The 21,833-nt window shown below is 45.9% G+C and overlaps 1 protein-coding gene across 1 annotated transcript in view; it reads left to right on the plus strand.

Annotated features, from left to right (window-relative positions):
• The window catches only part of LOC133418655 (collagen alpha-1(XII) chain-like), a 191,174-nt gene that overhangs the window by 49,461 nt on the left and 119,880 nt on the right, over positions 1-21,833 (plus strand). Inside the window, exons 12-21 of the mRNA XM_061707468.1 lie at positions 1,947-2,216; positions 5,784-6,062; positions 7,150-7,342; positions 11,381-11,505; positions 12,043-12,192; positions 14,266-14,385; positions 15,185-15,349; positions 16,379-16,525; positions 18,347-18,489; positions 21,504-21,633. Coding sequence (XP_061563452.1) covers positions 1,947-2,216; positions 5,784-6,062; positions 7,150-7,342; positions 11,381-11,505; positions 12,043-12,192; positions 14,266-14,385; positions 15,185-15,349; positions 16,379-16,525; positions 18,347-18,489; positions 21,504-21,633 — 1,722 coding nt within the window. The remainder of the gene's footprint in view (positions 1-1,946; positions 2,217-5,783; positions 6,063-7,149; positions 7,343-11,380; positions 11,506-12,042; positions 12,193-14,265; positions 14,386-15,184; positions 15,350-16,378; positions 16,526-18,346; positions 18,490-21,503; positions 21,634-21,833) is intronic.

Below are 21,833 nucleotides of genomic sequence, written 5' to 3' on the forward strand. Positions count from 1 at the left end.
AAAGTTAACGAATTTCCTGAATCTGAAGCTGACGTTGATGTTGGCCGTCGCGTCGCCGCGGCAACAGTCCGAGAGGTGGATCCTCTCCTGCCGTCCTTAAAGACGTCTCCAGACGTCTTTAAGGACGTCTCCTGCCGTCTTTGAGGACGTCTGGAGACGTCTCTAAAGGGTTTCCAGACGTCTTTAAGGACGTCTCCTGCCGTCCTTAAAGACGTCTCCAGACGTCTTTAAGGACGTCTCCTGCCGTCTTTGAGGACGGCAGGAGACGTCTCTAAAGGGTTTCCAGACGTCTTTGAGGACGTCTCCAGACGTCTTTGAGGACGTCTGCAGACGTCTCTAAAGGGTTTCCAGACGTGTCCTGCGTCTGCAGCAACACGAGCCCTCGAGGTTTTGAGGTTTTGGCTCGTGTTTACTTGAGCTGTCAGAAACCTGAGCTGCGGCGGTGAAACATCTGGAAACGTCTGGAAACTCTCAGAGTCAACAATCCGGCCCGTCCTGGATAAATACTCCTGAGTTTCCATCTGCGCAGGAACCGGCAGCAGCAGCAGAAGAAGAAGAAGAAGCTCTCTGGAGGTCCCGACTCAGCATTTCCATCAGGTTCAGGTCTGGACTCTGACCAGGTCCTGATTTAAGGTTCCGCGTTACACCAACGCAGAGCCGACGCCGTTGCCGCGACGCTGTGACGCCGTTGCCGTGACGCCGTTGCCGTGACGCCGTTGCAGTGACGCTGTGACGCCGTTGCCGTGACGCCGTTGCAGTGACGCCGTTGCAGTGACGCCGTGACGCCGTGGCCGCGACGCCGTTGCTGTGACGCTGTTGCCGTGACGCCGTTGCCGTGACGCCGTTGCCGTGACGCCGTTGCCGTGACACCGTTGCTGTGACGCCGTTGCCGTGACGCCGTTGCCGTGACGCCGTTGCCGTGACGCTGTGACACCGTTGCTGTGACGCCGTTGCCGTGACGCCGTTGCCGTAACGCCGTTGCCGTGACGCCGTTGCCGTGACGCCGTTGCCCTGACGCCGTTGCCCTGACGCTGTGACGCCGTTGCCGTGACGCCGTTGCCGTGACGCCGTCGTAAACTCTTCAGACTTCTCGCCGTACCCTACGCCGTACCCTACACCGTACCCTACGCCGTAGGCTCTGCGTCGGTTTAACGCGGAATCATAAATCAACTCCCGAGCCGGCGGCTCTTCTCATCCCCGAAAACATCGGAGCAAATTTCTTAACAGGCGTTATTTGGATAAACTGAGCCCAGGTTGGGGATCTTAACGGTTACTTTTCCACCTGAAAAAATATTAAAACTTAATAAAGTTGCCTCCCCCGTTTAAATTTTGTGCAGACCCCTCCTGTCAAAGTCACATTTTATGAATCCCAACACCTATGTCTACATTCTGACCAAAAATGATTTGTCTCCTTTTACTCCTTTACTCCTTTACTTTGTCTCCTGTCTCCGTTTGGCCGTGAGCTCGAGTTACAAATAAAAATTCAGGTTATTTTTTTTCTGTTTCTCCCACTCTAGCAACCAACACCCGCACTCTAGATTTGACGAAAAAGTGATTTCCAGTCCTCGCTTGTGTGCTCATATTTTGAAAGGTGTACATCTTAGGAAAGAACTCTTAACTGTTACTTTTACGCCTGAAAAAATATTAAAACTTAATAAAGTGGCATATTAACAGCGCTACAGCGGAAATTAAAACAGCTTTTATCTCTGGGCTTCCTGATATGGTGTGACGTATGTGCAAACGTAACTACGCAGTCGCTTACGTACCCGAACATAAACCACGCAGTGACGGAGCAAGTGGTGTCCCAATCCCTAGGGAACATTACAAGGACCCTACTGGTCTCCGTACCTCATTCACCCTCTCATCCTGGTCTCCCTACCTCATTCACCCTCTCATCCTGGTCTCTCTACCTCATTCACCCTCTCATCCTTGTCTCTCGTCCCCAGAGATTGGTCCTCCCGCTAACCTGGTCACCAGCGACGTGACGGACAGCAGCTTTGCGGCGTCGTGGACGGCGGCGCCGGGCGACGTGCGTTCCTACCGGGTCCGGTGGAAGTCTCTGTTCTCCACGGAGTCGGGGGAGAAGACGGTCCCGGGGGACGAGACCCGGACGCTGCTGGACGGCCTGACGCCCGAGACCCGGTACCAGGTGTCGGTGGTCGCCGCCTACGGAGACACGGAGAGCTCACCGCTGACCGGGCTGGAGACCACCGACGGTAAGAGACCAGACCAGTAGGGTACGCAGCGATGCGCACCCTACGGCGTAGGCTCTGCGTCGATTTAACGCGGAACCATAATTCAGGCTTTACAGCCAATCAGCGTTGGCTCACAGCCCTTATGCGTTCAGGACAGTTGTAAAGTAAGAACTAGAAAATTTCCTCGCAGAAATTTCGAGAGTGCCACGGGGGGCTGCTGCCCATCTGTGTACATTATGATGAGATTCTTGATAGATTTCAAACAATTAATTTTCAGTGATCAGTCTATTGATTGGACGGACAGACTGGTAACAGAGAACTCAAACAATCGCAACTCACAACTGGAAGGTTACAAAAATGTACTGTACTCCAATTATTCTAACTGCTGCCCATTTGTGTACATTTGTGCTGCATTTTTCAGCAATTAAGATGAAGGACTCAAAACCAAGTCCGATGACACCACACACGACTCTCTATGTCAAACCATTAAAAAGTTATCGGACTATCAAATATCGACCAATCAGAAGAAGGGGCGGGGCTAATTTGCACCAATGAAGTTCAAGGACTCAAAACCGAGTCAGACGACACCACCCATGACTCTATGTCAAACCTGTGTGTGTGTGTGTGTGTGTGTGTGTGTGTGTGTGTGTGTGTGTGTGTGTGTGTGTGTGTGTGTGTGTGTGTGTGTGTGTGTGTGTGTGTGAAGGGGGGAATTAATATATATATATATATATATATATATATATGTATATATATATATATATATATATATATATATATATATATATATATATATATATATATATATATATATGTATGAACCGGTTCCAGCTTCCCGGCCGTGAGGCTGCAGGTCGGCTAAGGTCAAAGGTCAGGGGTCAGATTTCCCAGAATTCTTTTAGGCGTCTCCAGTTTTCAGGTTAAAGTATATGAAGTCTTTAGTGACTGAGTCATGTGACCAGTTCTGGCTGAATGAGTCAGCAGCTGAGCTCTGGTTGCCCTGGCAACAAGAACCTCTCTTCAGAACCTCCGGTTTGGTTGTGAGAAAAACCCATATTTTGGTTTTTGACAAGGTCTCAAATAACTCCGATTTGTGATCAAACTGTAACTCGTAGCCAAAAACCAAAAACATCGTGAGAGACACAGAACCCGGCAGATTCTGACAATCTTAATTTTATTCAGATATTCCTTAAAATGATTGTGTAAGCTCAGAGTGAAGACAGAGTGAGATTCTTTTGAAGAAAACTTTTGATTACATTACAGTCAATGGAGACTGAGACCGGTATTGGCGGCACTCTAGCCCCCCCCGTTTAAATTTTGTGCATACCCCACCTGTCAAAGTCACATTTTATGAATCCCAACACCTATGTCTACATTCTGACCAAAAATTATTTGTCTCCTTTTTACGGTTTGGCCGCGAGCTCAAGTTACAAATAAAAATTAAGCTTATTTTTTTACCGTTTCTCCCACTCTACCAACCGACACCCGCACTCTAGATTTGACGAAAAAGTGATTTCCAGTCCTCGCTTGTGTGCTCATATTTTGAAGTTTGAATCACATTTCTACATGCAAGTATGAGAAAGTTAGGTGACTCAGAAAAAAGGTGAATTTTGGCTTTTTTTTTTACCTTTTCCCATCCACTTTGAATGGGTTTTTTTGGCCGTTTTTTTGGGAATAAACACCAAAAGTCATAGCACACTATTCCCGATTGAGACACACGTTTTGATATATGATTCGCCTGGGTCCTCCGAAATCTGCGCCACGAGGCACTCCCCGAGGAGGAGTGCCTCGTGGCGCTAATTAGCTACACTGGAGGCACAATGCACATTTTATCGTAATTATAGCCTACAATTTACGATTATAGGTGAACGTATCACACAAACGGGGCCCTATCATTGGGCCCTATGAACTTCTGGGCCCCGTGGAGACCGGCCCCCCTAACCCTCTTCTGGCTCCGCTATTGCCAACTGCTGCTTCCACCTGCCTGCGGTCCCCCACCCCCTTCTGGCTCCGCTACTGCCAAGGTCGCTTGTTAGTCTGAACCCCAGCAGATTCAGGACCGTCCATTTAGCATTCTCTCTTTCAAAGTAAAGCTTCATTTCACTTTGCGTCACGTTAAAACTTGTGCAGATGTGACGGTTCTGTTGGGTCTGGGCTCTTCAGAGTCGTCCTAGTCCAGGAAGGAGTCCGGTTCCTGGCTGGAGTTACGGCCACCCCGTTGGCTGCTGGGAAACCAGAACCTCCGGCCACCAACAACAAACCTTTCCCAGCAGCCTTTGCTGCTTGCGCAGCCGTCGCCGCACCGGCCGCTGATCCGTCAACGCCCCGACCCGTTCCAACGGTTTCCGTCAGCGCGAGACCTGCACAGTTAGATCAGCGCTTTAAACAATGGACTGAAAATATTTTACAGATCCAAGTTGCCTTAATTCCACAGCTGTTCATGTTAGGTTTACATCCACATCATTTGAAGCTTAAAAAGAATCAACGAATATTTGTAGACTTGACGGCAAAAAGAGTAATTAGAATAAATTAAATAAGAGCTCTTTCATGGAAAAACAGCAGAAGTATGTGGGTCAATGACGAATAAGGTCATAAAAGTCATATCTAAATATTTTCTAGCTGAATGTTGATACTCGATATATATCTCGATATTTATTCTGTGCCATAATTGGGGTTTCCCCCAAAGCATTATAGCATAGCATCTCTGTTAGCATCTCTGTTAGCATCTCTGTTAGCTTCTCTGTTAGCATCTCTGTTAGCATCTCTGTTAGCATATCTGTTAGCTTCTCTGTTAGCTTCATTTTTTCTGATCAAACCCTTGAAAAAACAGTCAGTTTTAATACAAAGCCTCGTGCCAAATGTCACACAGGTTCCTTTATTAACAGAGGTCTGCACAATATCAACATGTATAAAACAAATGAAATAAAAATAAACTGCCTGCATATATAGAATAAAAATGCTTCTTGAATAAAATAAAACAAATATCCCTTTCCTGCATAAATTAAATTAAAATACACTGTAATTAATACAATGTAGACAGTAACAGGCAGACTTTTCCACTGAGGTTGACAGTTGTGCAAATAACAAAACATTTGTGCAAATCTCAAATAAAACATTCAAGTCAATTTGTCACAAAATAAGCTATATCAAAATCATTAAAAAAAAAGTAAAAAAAAAAATAAAAAAAATTAAATCAATATAAACGATATTGTCTCGTACCATATCGCGTTTGAAAATATATCGATATATATTAAAATCTCGATATATCGCCCAGCCCTAAGTCAAACTTTGTTTGTATTTTATGATGGAACTATAAATACAAATGTGTTGCAATCTTACACACTACAAGACACTTCAGAAATCATGCCAGATAGAAGAAGATTGATTTAAAAACATTTAGAATGATTTCAAAAAAAGTGTTGAAAACAAGAGTGGTGCTCGGACTAGTATTATAATAACTAGTGAGTCCATATGTGGGACAGGTCGGTCGTATATATGGTATTTCTTTATCCATTTAAACCTTAACTGTGGCCATTGTCTTGTTTGGAATTTAAAGTCAATGTTTGCTCGTCTCTTCCCTGTTTTCAGCCTCGGCCGCGGCGCGGCGGCTGACGGTGTCGGAGGAGACGGAGCGGAGCATGAAGGTGTCGTGGACGCCGGCGCCGGGGAAGGTGCTGAGCTACCGGATCAAGTTCGTGCCCCGCGGCGGCGGCGGCGGCGGCGCTAAGGAGGGCGTCCTGAAGGCGGCCGGGTCCGCTAGCACCGCCGTCCTGAAGCGCCTGACGCCGCTGACGACCTACGACGTCTCCGTCCTGCCCGTCTACAAGCGCGGGGAAGGCAAAGCAAGGCAAGGAGTAGGAACGACACGTACGTTGGTCCATCATTCACTCTGAGAGACGACACTGAGAAACCCAGACGTTTGAACCGGGACGTTAGAACCTGAACCACAGAAGGAGCCGACGCTGGTGTTGTTTAGAGGAAACACCAAGCTCAGACTAGCACAGGCGCTACAAGGGTCTGCAACTGTGCAGAAAAAAGTCAAAATGTTAAAATAGTAGAGTAGTTCACTCGTTCGTTCGCCCGTTTGCTCGCTCGTTTGTTTGCTAGTTCACTTGTTCGTTCGTTCGTTCGTTCACTGGTTTGTTTGTTTGCTTGTTCGTTCGTTTGTTTGTTCGTTCGTTCATTCATTTGCTTTTTTGTTTGTTTGTTCGTTCGTTCGTTCGCTTGTTCGTTCGCTTGTTCGCTTTTTTGTTTGTTTGTTCGTTCGTTCATTCGCTCACTTGTTCGTTTGCTTGTTCGCTTTTTTGTTTGTTCGTTCGTTCGTCCGTTCGTTCGCTCACTTGTTTGCTCGTTCGTTCGTTCATTCGCTCGTTCGTTTGCTTGTTTGCTTTTTTGTTCGTTCGTTCGTTTGTTCGTCCGTTCGTTCGCTCACTTGTTTGTTCGTTCGTTCGCTTGTTCGTTCGCTTGTTCGCTTTTTTGTTTGTTTGTTCGTTCGTTCATTCGCTCACTTGTTCGTTTGCTTGTTCGCTTTTTTGTTCGTTCGTTCGTTTGTTCGTCCGTTCGTTCGCTCACTTGTTTGTTCGTTCGTTCGCTCGTTCATTCGCTCGTTCGTTCGTTCTTTCATTCGCTCGTTCGTTCGTTCTTTCATTCGCTCGTTCGTTCACTTGTTCGCTTTTTTGTTCGTTCGTTCGTTCGTTCGTTCGTTCGTTCGTTCGTTCGTTCGTTCGTTCGTTCGTTCGTTCGTTCGTTCGTTTGTCCGTCTGTCCGTCCGTCCGTCCGTTCGTTCGCTCACTTGTTTGTTCTGGAAAAAAAGTCATAATGTTGAGAAAAAACTCGAAAGGTCCTGGACCACGTGGTCCTGACGGTCCTGAACCGGCCCTGACGGTCCGGTTCTGGACCCGGTCCTGACGGTTCTTGACCCGGTCCTGACGGCCCGGTTCTCTCTGGGTTCCAGTGCCCCCCTTCAAGGCCCCCAGGAACCTGCAGACCTCGGAGCCCAGCAAGACCAGCTTCCGGGTGTCGTGGGACGCGGCGCCCGGAGACATCCGGGGCTACAAGGTGACGTTCCACCCGGCGGGGGACGAGGTGGACCTGGGGGTTCTGCAGGTCGGCCCGCACGACAACACCGTGGTTCTGGAGGAGCTCAGGTGGGTCTGGAGGAACTTTACAGGGGGTTCTGGTTCAGGGGGTTATACCAGTCATAGGCCGAGAGCTGGTCACCGTGTTACTGTCACGATTAGGTTTGATGGACCCAAACGCAGGAGAGCAGGAGAGCAGGAGGTCACCAAGCAGGATTTATTCAGCAAAACCAAAAGTGCTGCAGAGCAGGATCAAAAAAGGCAGAAACCAAAAACCAGAACTTAAAGCTAGGGTCTACGATTTTACATATTGTACATTTTTATCAAAATAATTTATACGGTTGTTATGGCCTGTTAGGTTCCTAAATCAACATAACTTAGGAACTGTTGGATGATCTTTAAGGCGCTTCTGCAGAAGCTTTGGAGAGAAGTCTGAGGAGCTTCAGGGCAACACGACCCTCCTCTGAGAACTCGTCAGGTCTTCTCTCAACTTGCTGCTTCTGCAGGACGCTTTTTATTTGAGGAAAGGGTGACAGGAATGACCATATTTGGACTGTCAATGTATAGATAATGGACAATGAACAGATGGAGAACAGACATGGTATCAGATGATGGTTAGAAAGGTCACACCTATGACTTTTCAGTTAATAAGCAACTTATCTGTGGTGTGCAGAGCAACAAACATCCTTTTAAAAAACTCAAATGGTCAAGGGGGTGTTGTGTCACCAGATGGTCAACTAACCCTTAGCTAACCTTTAAAGACAATGAGGCAGCTGTCAGTCAACCCCCCTGACAAACTCAGCATGTGGAAACAGTCAGTTCTCCTAAGCTGACTTGATTCTGGTGCTAATTCTGATAGTTTCATAAAGACAAATTTATTCAAAAAGGTTGATTAACCTCACAGGCCCAATAGTGTTACCTATGAAATATGATTAGCAAAAAGAACCAAAGGAAAATATTTCTTCTATCTGCTGTAATCCTGCAAAGAAGTCGACCAATAGGCGCCATTCGGCCCGAACGGCACCTATTGGTCAATCTGCTTGAATGTCAGTGATTGGACAGTCCTCACCTACTCCCCCCTCCCAGAGTACGGCAACACCAAGGACATATTGAGAGAAATTATTTGACGAAGCGGTGCTTCGGCAAAGGTGCCGCTTGTTTTTGGTCCTGCTGGCTCCCGTACCAGAGGGGGAGCTTCATGTGAGGCCGAACACAGGGGGGAGGGAGTTTGTGTGGGGAGTAGGTGTCTTTTTTTTTAAAAACTCAAGATCGTAGACCCTAGCTTTAGGCCCCGTTTACACGTAGCAAAAACTGAGGTGTTTTCATGCGTTTTGTTCGTTCGTTTACACGAAAACGAAGCTCAAAGTCTCCAAAAACCATCATTTCTGAAAACTCCGGCCAAAGTGTAGATTTTTAAAACCTCCGTCTTCACGTTTGCTTGTAAACGGAGAGAAACGGACATTTATTCTTCAGAACGTCACATTATGAGACAGAAACGTCACCAGCGTCATGAGTGACACCTGTGGTTACAATTAGTTTGTAACCGTCAATATTTTCTTGTATTTTACCTGTTTAATATTCTAACGTCACACTTAAAAGTAACTCCACTTCTCTGTCACTCCAAGTGAAAGACTCTGGTTCATCTTGGAAGTAACTGGAAGTTACTCGTGTCATTTGTTGATGTTTTTTTCCAGGATTCTGATTGGCTAGCATGACTTTATCTTCTCGTTACACTGCCCCCTGTAGGTTTGGCTGCTCATAGCACCTTAACAGATATTTATGCAGGTTCCTGGAAATGATGGGATTTTTATAAACGTAGAGGGGGAAATATCAGTTTTTGAGAATTTTTGAGAAAAAAGACAAAATTTTGAGAAAAAAGTCGAGAAAAAAGTTGAAATTTTGAGAAAAAAGTTGAAAGTTTGAGAAAAAAGTCGAAAGTTTGAGAAAAAAGTCGAGAAAAAGTCAAAATTTTGAGTAAAAAGTTGAGAAAAAAGTTGACATTTTGAGAAAAAAGTCAACATTTTGAGAAAAGAGTCAAGACAAAAGGTGAAATTTTAAGAAAAAAGGTGAAATTTTGAGAAAAAAGTGGGGGTAGGTGGCCAAGAAAAAAGTCAAAATGTTGAGAAGTAACTCCACTTCTCTGTCACTCCAAACCAAAGACTCTGGTTCATCTTGGAAGTAAAGCCTGAATTATGGTCCTGCGTTACACCAACGCAGAGCCTACGGCGTAGGGTACGCGGCGATGCGCGCCGTACGGTGGCGTCGCCGCGTACCCTACGCCGTAGGCTCTGCGTTGGTGTAACGCGGAACCATAAATCAGCCTTAACTGGAAGTTACACGTGTCATTTGTTGATGTTTTTCCAGGATTCTGATTGGCTGGCATGACGTTAACAGCGTTTTTATGCGGATTCGTGTAAACGAAGAGATTTTGAAAACGATCTCGTGTAAATGATGGAATTTTTCAAAACGTAGAGGGGGAAATATCCGTTTTTGTAAATACCCGGCTATGTGGAAACGGGGCCTTAATCAGGATCGAAAACCACTAAAACTTGACATGCCACATGGAGGAAGGAAACAGTCCGGATCAGGAGGAACAGGGAAGACCAGACCAGATATAACAGGATAACGAGACACAGGTGACGACAATCAGGTAGATGGAAACAGGAGGGACAGAACTGAAACTGAAACTGAAACTGAAACTGAGACATAAACATACCATTAGAAAACAGAAAGGTGAAATCCTGCACTCTGATTGGTTGTTAACTGTGGTGTAATGATCTGATTGGTTGTTAACTGTGGTATAATGATCTGATTGGTTGTTAACTGTGGTATAATGATCTGATTGGTTGTTAACTGTGGTATAATGATCTGATTGGTTGTTAACTGTGGTATAATGATCTGATTGGTTATTAACTGTGGTATAATGATCTGATTGGTTGTTAACTGTGGTATAATGATCTGATTGGTTGTTAACTGTGGTATAATGATCTGATTGGTTGTTAACTGTGGTATAATGATCTGATTGGTTGTTAACTGTGGTATAATGATCTGATTGGTTGTTAACTGTGGTATAATGATCTGATTGGTTGTTAACTGTGGTATAATGATCTGATTGGTTGTTAACTGTGGTATAATGATCTGATTGGTTGTTAACTGTGGTATAATGAGCTGATTGGTTGTTAACTGTGGTATAATGAGCTTATACCACGGCTTCTATTCTAAAGTCTCATCACAGCAGATCATTCCACGTCAGGGAAGCAACAATGTTTCCATGACAACAACCAACTGGTACAGATTTATGACGGTTACAGCAGGTAGCAGAAGTAGCTGGTGTTAAAGTTTATTTTTTAGAATTTTCGTTAATAATTAATCAGGCATTTTGATGGTAAACTTTGATCTCCGGTCCCCTGTGTTTCCCCCCAGGGTACAAAATTAGCCTAGCGCAGGGGTCGGCAACCCGCGGCTCTAGAGCCGCATGCGGCTCTTTAGCGCCGCCCTAGTGGCTCCTGGAGCTTTTTCAAAAATGTTTGACCTTTTTTTCCCCTTTTTCTTCTTTTTTTTCTTCCTTTTTTCTCTTTCTTTACTCTTTTTTCTCTTTTTTTCTTTCTTTTCTTGTTTTTTTTTGCTTTTTTCTTCTTTTTTTCCTTTTTTTCCTTTTTTCTTCTTTTTTTCTTCCTTTTTTTCTCTTTCTTTGTCTTTATTTTCTCTTTTTTTCTCTTTTTTCTCTTTTTTTCCTTTTTTCTTTCTTTTCTTGTTTTTTTTTTCTTTTTTCTTCTTTCTTTCCTTTTTTTCCTCTTTTTTTTCTTCCTTTTTCCTTTTTTTCTCAACATTTGAAATTTTTTCTCGAGATTGTACTTCAACATTAATCTCAACATTTTGACTTTTTTCTCTAAATTTTGACTTTTTTCTCCACATTTTGACTTCTTTTTTTAGACATTTCTCCTTTCACCATTTGCCTTCATTCTAAAGCTGATACAAGACTTTTCATTTTTTGCGGCTCCAGACATATTTGTTTTTTTGTGTTTTTGGTCCAATACGGCTCTAAAACATGTTGGGTTGCTGATCCCTGGCCTAGCGTATGATTGTAACCGCTGTGTTTCCCCCCAGGGCCGGAACCCGGTACTCGGTGGCCGTGTTCGGGGTGTTTGATGGAGGGGTGAGCCTCCCGTTAGCCGGGGAGGAGAAGACGACGCTGCAGGACGAGCCCGAGCCTCCTCCCTTGGAGCCCTGGGGTAAAACCTCCCGCCGGGGCCGTTAGCCTGCTAGCACCCTGCTAGCACCCTGGTAGCCCGAGCTCCAGATCTTCCTGTCCTGGACCTGGTCCTGGTCCAGGTCCAGGTTCTAACCGAAGCCGCTGTCGTCCTGGCAACGAGGACGAGCAGATGTCTTTCCCCCCGCAGGTACCGGAGTCGGCAGATGATCAATAAACGGATGATTGATAAACGGATGATCGATAAACGGATGATCGATAAACCCGACGACCTGAGGAACGAGAACCAGCTTGGACCGACTGACAGCGGTCGCCGTGGCGATGACCAACCGCGACTGCGGCGCCTCAATGTGTCATGACTGTATCTGTACTCTGTGACATCACTGTGACATCACTGTCCTCGCTCTCCTTCTGAGCGTTTCCCACAATGCTCTGCTGTTCCCCTCTCTCTCATTCACACTTGGGTCGGGGGTCAGGGGTCGGGGTTGGCGGTAAGGGGTCAGGGGTCAGGGTTAGCCGCCGCGGCGGCACGGCGTCCTGACCCTCCGTCTCTCCGCAGACGCCCAGTGCAAGACGTCGGCCAAGGCCGACATCGTGCTGCTGGTGGACGGGTCCTGGAGCATCGGACGCATCAACTTCAAGACCATCCGCAACTTCATCGGCCGCATGGTCAGCGTGTTCGACATCGGGCCGGACAAGGTGCAGATCGGTAAGACCGGGGGGCCGGGCCGGTACCGGGGGGTTTAGGGTACCAGGGGTTTGGTCGGTAGCACTTTGAGATTCATTGAGTGTAAAGTGCGTTACAAGTTAAATTCATAATTATTAATATTAGCAGGGGGTTTGGTCGGTACTAGGGGTGTAACGATACACTAATCTCACGATACGGTACGATACACGATATTGAGGTCACGATAACGATACGATATTATAACAGTATTTTATTAACAACCTTGCACCTTTATTTGAAAGACACAAAATACAAAACAATACTGTGCATTTGCCCTATTGTTACAGTTTGTAATGCTTTATAACTGTTTAAGTTTTAAAGAGAAAGCCAGGCCAACCATTTTCCACAAACTGAACTAAAAGTAAATGTCAGGTTTGCATTATGATCTTCAGTTTCATACAAGTACAAATATTTACCCACAAACTGAATAGTTTCTCTCATGTATGACTTGACTTTTTTCTTTTTTCAGATGCGCGTTACTATTCAACACAATAGATTAATATTAATAACCCAATATCGCGATACACTTTGTCACCTCCACGACACGTATTGTGACGTTTTTGTATCGCAAAGTTTTGTGGCACAATATATTGTTACACCCCTAGTTGCTACCAGGGTTTGGGGTACCAGGGTTTGGGGTACCAGGGGTTTGGGGTACCAGGGTTTGGGGTACCAGGGTTTGGGGTACCAGGGGTTTGGGGTACCAGGGTTTGGGGTACCAGGGTTTGGGGTACCAGGGGTTTGGGGTACCAGGGTTTGGGGTATCAGGGGTTTGGGGTACCAGGGGTTTGGGGTACCAGGGGTTTGGGGTACCAGGGGTTTGGGGTACCAGGGGTTTGAGGTACCAGGGGTTTGGGGGTACCGGCGTTTGGGGTACCAGGCGTTTGGGGTACCAGGGTTTGGGGTACCAGGGTTTGGGGTACCAGGGGTTTGGGGTACCAGGGTTTGGGGTATGAGGGGTTTGGGGTACCAGGGTTTGGGGTACCAGGGTTTGGGGTATGAGGGGTTTGGGGTACCAGAGTTTGGGGTATGAGGGGTTTGGGGTACCAGAGTTTGGGGTACCAGGGGTTTGGGGTACCAGGGTTTGGGGTACCAGGGGTTTGGGGTACCAGGGTTTGGGGTATGAGGGGTTTGGGGTACTAGGGTTTGGGGTATGAGGGAATTGGGGTACCAGGGTTTGGGGTACCAGGGTTTGGGGTACTAGGGTTTGGGGTACCAGGGTTTGGGGTACCAGGCGTTTGGGGTACCAGGGTTTGGGGTACCAGGGGTTTGGGGTACCAGGGGTTTGGGGTACCAGGTGTTTGGGTACTAGGGGTTTGGGGTACTAGGGTTTGAGGTACCAGGCGTTTGGGGTACCAGGGTTTGGGGTACCAGAGTTTGGGGTACCAGGGTTTGGGGTACTAGGGTTTGGGGTACTAGGGTTTGGGGTATGAGGGGTTTGGGGTATGATGGGTTTGGGGTACTAGGGTTTGAGGTACCAGGGTTTGAGGTACCAGGGTTTGAGGTACCAGGGTTTGGGGTACCAGAGTTTGGGGTACCAGGGGTTTGGGGTACCAGGGTTTGAGGTACCAGGGGTTTGGGGTACCAGGGTTTGGGGTACCAGGGGTTTGGGGTACCAGGGTTTGGGGTATGAGGGGTTTGGGGTACCAGGGTTTGGGGTATGAGGGGTTTGGGGTACCAGGGTTTGGGGTACCAGGGGTTTGGGGTACCAGGGTTTGGGGTATGAGGGGTTTGGGGTACCAGGGTTTGGGGTACCAGGGTTTGGGGTATGAGGGAATTGGGGTACCAGGGTTTGGGGTACCAGGGTTTGGGGTACCAGGGGTTTGGGGTACCAGGGTTTGGGGTACCAGGATTTGAGGTACCAGGGGTTTGGGGTACTAGGGTTTGGTCGGGTCCCATTAAAGGTCCTGTTGGATTCCCGTTAGAGTTCTTGATGACGGGACAACGATCGTTATCTTCTGGTTCATCCCAGCACGGCGGTCCGATACCTCTGTACTAACGCTGCTGAAGGTCCGTGTTTGGTTCCCTGACCCGGTTCTGGTTCTGGTCCCACAGGTCTGGCCCAGTACAGCGGGGACCCGAAGATCGAGTGGCACCTGAACGCCCACTCCACCCCGGAGTCGCTGCAGAAGGCGATCGCCAACCTGCCCTACAAGGGAGGGAACACCATGACAGGTGAGGGAACAACCTGACATGTGAGGGAACAACCTGACATGTGAGGGAACAACTCAGCACAGCAGGCAGGTGGAAGCAGCAACGGGATGACCCGGGATGGGGGGGGGCGGGAACACAGGCCAGAACGCAGCTCCCGAGGCTCCGGCCTGCAAACATGCACAAAAGAGAAAAAAGGGGGGCCGGCACAAGAAACTACAGGAACGATGGACAAAAATGATAGCTATGAGATATTTATAATGAATAAAAATGGTAATGGAGAAGAGAGGAAGGGAAGAGGAGAGGAGAAGAAGGGTGAGAGGCACCGCCCAGCGGATCATGTCGGTGCCCCCCTGCAGCATAGGCCTATAGCAGCATATCTACCACCAAGCTATATTTGAGACTAACTATTATAGTCTTGTTCTATAGCTGCAACTATGACTACTGACTCTAACACACTAGAGTTTACACTACCTAGAGATTTACCAACACCAGCTAGAGGTTTACTAAACACTAACTATAAGCTTTACTAAACAGAAAGGTTTTAAGTTTAGTTTTAAAGGTGGAGGTGGTGTCAGCCTCCTTAACCCAGATTGGAAGTTGGTTCCATAGTAATGGTGCCTGATAGCAGAACGCCCGCCCTCCAAATCTACATTTGGATACTCTAGGAACTACGAGTAAACCTGAACTCTGAGAGCGGAGAGCTCTGCCAGGAACATAAGGCACTATCAGGTCTTGTAAATAATGCGGAGCTAAGACGTTTTGGGCTTTATACGCAAGTAATACAATTTTAAATTGGTCTGGCTCTGGTTCCCTCTCACAGGTCTGGCGCTGAGCTTCATCCTGCAGAACAACTTCAAGCCCGGGGTCGGGATGCGCGACGGTTCTCGCCGCATCGGCGTCCTGATCACCGACGGGAAGTCTCAGGACGAGATCGTGCTGAACTCGCAGAAGCTGAAGGACAGCGGCATCGAGCTGTACGCCATCGGTGCGTCTTTACCCACAATGCACCGTTTCCTACCCACAATGCCCTGTTTCCTACCCACAATGCCCTGTTTCCTACCCACAATGCCCTGTTTCCTACCCACAATGCCCTGTTTCCTACCCACAATGCCGTGCTCTAGTCTAGACTCTGACTGCATTTACACTGCAAAAACTCAAAATCTTACCAGGAATATTTGTCTTATTTCTAGTTAAAATGTCTAATTTTTTGTCAAAAAAAATCTCATTACACTTAAAACAAGACTCATCACTGGATAAATAACTTGTTATTTGACAATTTTCACCTGTTTCAAGTAAATTTTCAATTGAAATAAGTAGAAAAATCTGCCAGTGGAACAAGATTTATCTTCTTATTACAAGCAAAACAATCTTGTTCCACTGGCAGATTTTTCTACTTATTTTAAGTGAAAATTTACTTGAAACAGGTGAAAATTGTTGTTTTTTCCAGTGATGAGTCTTGTTTTAAGTGTAATTAGATTTTTTTACTAAAAATGAGAAATTTTAACTAGAAATAAGACAAATATTCCTGGTAAGATTTGGAGTTTTTGCAGTGCATGTATGTAAATAATACATTTTGCAAGTACAGTCAACTTAATTGTGTTAAGTACTTTATTTATCAAAATTAATTTAACTTTAAAAATTTTAAAAAAATAAAACAAGGGGAAAAAAGAAAAAGGAGAAAAGAGAAAAAAAGGAAATCAAAGGAAAAAAAATAAAAAATTAAGTTGACTTTACTTGCAAATGAATTTTTTCTACTTATTTCTAGTGAAAATTTACTTGAAAAAGGTAAAAATTGTCAAATAAGTTATTTTCTGGTAATGACTCTTGTTTTAAGTGTAACGAGATTTATTGACTAAAAATGAGACATTTTAATTAGAAATAAGACAAATATTCTTGTTAAGATTTTAAGCTTTTGCAGTGTGTTTGTTCACGCATGGAAACGGAATATTCCCAATGTTTCAGTAACCGGAATATCAATAACCCGAGTGTTGACGTGGTCTCTGACGTTTCTCAGGGGTGAAGAACGCCGACGAGAACGAGCTGCGCTCCATCGCCTCCGACCCCGACGAGATCCACATGTACAACGTGGAGGATTTCAAGTTCCTGCTGGACATCGTGGACGAGCTGACGGTGAATCTGTGCAACAGCGTGAAGGGCCCGGGTGAGAAACAGCACCGCCTTTCACACGTTTACACGTCCAATACACACTTTCTGTGTGTATATCTGTGTGGCTATGTGTGTGTGTGTGTGTGTGTGTGTGTGTGTGTGTGTGTGTGCGTGTGCGTGTGCGTGTGCGTGTGCGTGTGCGTGTGCGTGTGCGTGTGCGTGTGCGTGCGCGTGCGCGTGCGTGTGCGTGTGCGTGTGCGTGCGCGTGCGTGTGTGTGTGTGTGGCTATGTGTGTTGTACTTTCTTTCTATTGTTTTATATTAATTTACACACTTTTAAGTCAAGAGGGACAAGTTTGTGTTTAAGAAACATTTTTATTTTATTCAGTTCATTTTGTTATTTTGTATTAAAGTACAGAATGGTAAAAAAGCTGAAATAAACAGGAGGAGGTCGGATAACGCCGGTAAAGTTTCAGACTCGGACCTTGTTTTGGGAGAAAATCTCACTTTAAGGTTCTAGGAGTGGTCGGCTGTACCAAAATGAATCACACACACACCTAGCTTATGTCAACTCGCTATAATGACATATGGATCTTTATTACCAGCAAGAAAAGCAAGCATTTCCATAGAAGACATCCACAAAACTACTCTTTTGCTAGGACAAGGTGTCAAGTTATCCCCCGCAAATGTCAGAGCAATATTCCTCACACACAACTACAAAGGTTCAAGGCCTCATACTTTTACCTTGACACGAGACTGGAGAGCCGGAACAGTCCGGATACAGAATAAGCCAAGGAAAACCGCGCTGGGCGTCCTGCACTGACCCACGGCAGACTCTGAACCCGGACTTCCGGCCTTCGCGTCTTTATACCTTTCCCTCAGCACCTTGCGGAGGGGGGGGGGAAAGGCCTATTCGCCCCCACGTCCGCGAGCTCTCAAAATAAGTTTCGGCTCACACGGGACCAAAATCCTGTGCGAACCAGACTCTTTCTCACAGAAAAACAAGCATTTGCTATGATAAACAGCAGGGGCATGGCTGACTAAAAACTAAAGCTGTGTTTTGGGAATCCAGGGCATTTTCAGGACACAACATTTATTTTTTCTCCCTTCAGACCTGAACCCGTGTGTTTGTTTCAGACTCGGACCTGAACCCGTGTGTTCTGTTTTCAGACTCGGACCTGAACCGTGTGTTCTGTTTTCAGACTCGGACCTGAACCGTTTGTTCTGTTTTCAGACTCGGACCTGAACCGTGTGTTCTGTTTTCAGACTCGGACCTGAACCGTGTGTTTTCAGACTCGGACCTGAACCGTGTGTTCTGTTTTCAGACTCGGACCTGAACCCGTGTGTTCTGTTTTCAGACTCGGACCTGAACCCGTGTGTTCTGTTTTCAGACTCGGACCTGAACCGTGTGTTCTGTTTTCAGACTCGGACCTGAACCGTGTGTTCTGTTTTCAGACTCGGACCTGAACCCGTGTGTTCTGTTTTCAGACTCGGACCTGAACCGTGTGTTCTGTTTTCAGACTCGGACCTGAACCCGTGTGTTCTGTTTTCAGACTCGGACCTGAACCCGTGTGTTCTGTTTTCAGACTCGGACCTGAACCGTGTGTTCTGTTTTCAGACTCGGACCTGAACCCGTGTGTTCTGTTTTCAGACTCGGACCTGAAACCGTGTGTTCTGTTTTCAGACTCGGACCTGAAACCGTGTGTTCTGTTTTCAGACTCGGACCTGAACCGTGTGTTCTGTTTTCAGACTCGGACCTGAACCGTGTGTTCTGTTTTCAGACTCGGACCTGAACCGTGTGTTCTGTTTTCAGACTCGGACCTGAACCGTGTGTTCTGTTTTCAGACTCGGACCTGAACCGTGTGTTCTGTTTTCAGACTCGGACCTGAACCCGCCCACCGGCCTGGTGACCTCGGAGGTGACGCACCGCTCCTTCCGGGCCTCCTGGACCGGACCGGACGGCCCCGTGGAAAAGTACCGGGTCACCTACGTGATGGCGGCCGGGGGCCCCACCCTGGAGGTGAGGAGGAATCTTACAGGAATAACTGTCTTATTTCTAGTTCAAATGTCTCATTTTTAGTCACTAAATTGTTGGGGATTCTGTCCGCGGACCCAAGACACCAGATAGGTTCAAGATTAGCCCAAAAATGCTGCCTCCTGAAAAGGCAGGGGAAAGAAAACTCGCTGTAACGAATACAGGAAAAAAGTCCCCAACACACGTTTGCGTGTGTTTTGCGTGCAAGCATGTTTTTTTCGTGCCTGCATTTTTGCGTGCGTTCGTTCTTTCATGCGTTTTTGACATTTCAACTTTTTTCTCAAAATTTCAACTTTTTCATCAAAATTTCAACTTTTTTCTCAAAATTTCGACTTTTTTCTCAAAATTCCACCTTTTTCTCAAAATTTCGACTTTTTTCTCAAAATTCCGACTTTTTTCTCAAAATGTCGACTTTTTTCTCCAAATTCTGACTTTTTTCTTGACTTTTTTTCTCAAAATTTCAACTTTTTTCTCGACTTTTTCTCAAAATTTTGAAATTTTTCCTCAAAATTTCGACTTTTTTCTCAACTTTTTCTCAAAATTTCTGGACCTGTACTTGACCCAAAGACAGGGTTAAAAGAAAAGTTAAGAAAATCCCGCCTGCCCAAGGAATCCTGGGAAATGAGTTCCTGCTGATGTTTCACCTGTCACCGTGTCCTTGACTCGTGAAAATTGTTAGGGATTCTGTCCTTGGACCCGAGCGCACGACACCAGACAGGTTCAAGATTAGCCCAAAAAAAGGCCTAGTTTATTTTCACAAACAAAAACGCTGTCTCCTTAAATGGCAGGGGAAAGAAAACTCGCCGTAACGAATACAGGAAAAAATTCACAAAAGTAATCCAAGACTCCAGGGTTTCCCCTCGGGCTGGCCCAGACCTAACAAAAATCTCATTACAATTAAAACAAGAGTCATTACCAGAAAAATAACTTGTTATTTGACACTTTTCACCTGTTTCAAGTAGGGTTGGGGATCGATTCAAATATCAAGAATCGATTCGATTCCGATTCTTAAGATTCAGAATCAATTATCACGATCCGATTCGATTCAATCCGATATTGATTTGGGTTACTGTTAATAAAACTGTTTTTTCAGCTGTTGCATGAATGATATGACTGCAGTTCTGCAACATATTAATACTAGTATTATATTGAGATTAAACAGCAAGTATTGCAGCTAATGATGCTGTAAGGACCAATCAGCTCCCAGAATGCTGATAGAACTGAAACAGAAACATCGTGTAGAATTACCAAACAGATCCAGGAGGAAACAGAGACGGAGGAAATCGAGGGAGTTGTTACCATGGTAACAGCAGCACTTCCTGCCGTTGGGAGGGGGAGTTGTTACCATGGTAACAGCAGCACTTCCTGCCGTTGGGAGGGGGAGTTGTCACCATGGTAACAGCAGCACTTCCTGCCGTTGGGAGGGGGAGTTGTTACCATGGTAACAGCAGCACTTCCTGCCGTTGGGAGGGGGAGTTGTTACCATGGTAACAGCAGCACTTCCTGCCGTTGGGAGGGGGAGTTGTTACCATGGTAACAGCAGCACTTCCTGCCGTTGGGAGGGGGAGTTGTTACCACGGTAACAGCAGCACTTCCTGCCGTTGGGAGGGGGAGTTGTTACCACGGTAACAGCAGCACTTCCTGCCGTTGGGAGGGGGAGTTGTTACCATGGTAACAGCAGCACTTCCTGCCGTTGGGAGGGGGAGTTGTTACCACGGTAACAGCAGCACTTCCTGCCGTTGGGAGGGGGAGTTGTTACCATGGTAACAGCAGCACTTCCTGCCGTTGGGAGGGGGAGTTGTTACCATGGTAACAGCAGCACTTCCTGCCGTTGGGAGGGGGAGTTGTTACCATGGTAACAGCAGCACTTCCTGCCGTTGGGAGGGGGAGTTGTTACCAGCGAAAAATCTGGAGAAAAAATCTCCAGTTAATAAACGTATTTCTGTCAGTAATGAAGTAATTTCCCGTTTCCAGCGACATGCTGAAAGTATCTCTCTAATCCGCTCTGCTGGATCTGGAGCTTTGCTGACGGAGGAACCAAATCCTCCAGATTAAACAACAATCTTCACTTTTTACTGTTTTTTACTGCTTTTACCACCAAATGTAATAGTCCTTCACTGCAAAAACTAAAAATCTCAACAAGGAACAAAATTTTTTTACTTGTAATGAGAAGATAAATCTTGTCCCACTGGCAGATTTTTCTACTTATTTCAAGTGAAAATGTACAGAAAAATCTGCCAGTGGAACAAGATTTTTTTGCTTGCAATGAGCAGATAAATTTTTTTAGAAGAAGATTTTTTAATTCTTTTTTTTTCTCTTCTTTTTTTCTTTTATTTTATTGTTCTTCTTTCTTTTTCTTTTTTTCTTTATTTTTAATTATTCTTACTTTTTTATTATTTTTTTTCTTTCTTTTTTTCTACTATTTTTTTTCTACTTATTTCAAGTGAAAATTTACTTGAAACAGGTGAAAATTGTCAAATAAGTTATTTATCTGGTAATGACTTTTGTTTTAAGTGTAATGAGACATTTTAACTAGAAATAAGACAAATATTCTTGTTAAGATTTTGAGTTTTTGCAGTGTAGAAACAACACTATTCCTACACTGCAAAAACTCAAAATCTTAATAAGAATATTTGTCTTATTTCTAGTTAAAATGTCAAATTTTTAGTCAAATAAATCTCAATACACTTAAAACAAGACTAAAAAAACTCAAAAAACAACCATTTTCACCTGTTTCAAGTAGATTTTCACTTAAAATAAGTAGAAAAATCTGCCAGTGGAGCAAGATATATAAATATTCCGGGTAAGATTCAGAGTTTGCAGTGTTGGGGTCCGGTTTTCCCCCACACTGCCGGGTTCTGTCGGCCCCCTCGTCCCCCTTTGACCGATCCGGGCCTCTGATCCGGGTCTCTGATCCGGGCCTCTGATCCGGTTCCGGTTCCGGTTCTCTCTGGTTCGATCCGGGTCTCTGATCCGGTTCTGGTTCTCTCTGGTTCCAGCTGCTGGTCGACGGCTCAGTCTCCACGGCGGTTCTGGACGGCCTGACGCCGCTGACGGAGTACGTGGTCAACGTTTACGCCGTGGTGGGAGAGAAGAGCAGCGAGCCGCTGAAGGGCAGCGAGACCACGCGTGAGTACCGGCCCTGCTGCACCCGCACCTGCACCGGCACACCTGCACCTACGCTACACCTGCACACCTGAACCTGCTACACCCGCTACACCCGCACACCTGCACCTGCTACACCCGCTACACCCGCACACCTGCACATGCGCTACACCTGAACCTGCACTACACCTGAACCTGAACAAAATCCCTGCAGACGTTGCTTA

This window comes from Cololabis saira, chromosome 18 (assembly GCF_033807715.1).
Source record: "Cololabis saira isolate AMF1-May2022 chromosome 18, fColSai1.1, whole genome shotgun sequence".
NCBI lineage: Eukaryota > Metazoa > Chordata > Actinopteri > Beloniformes > Belonidae > Cololabis > Cololabis saira.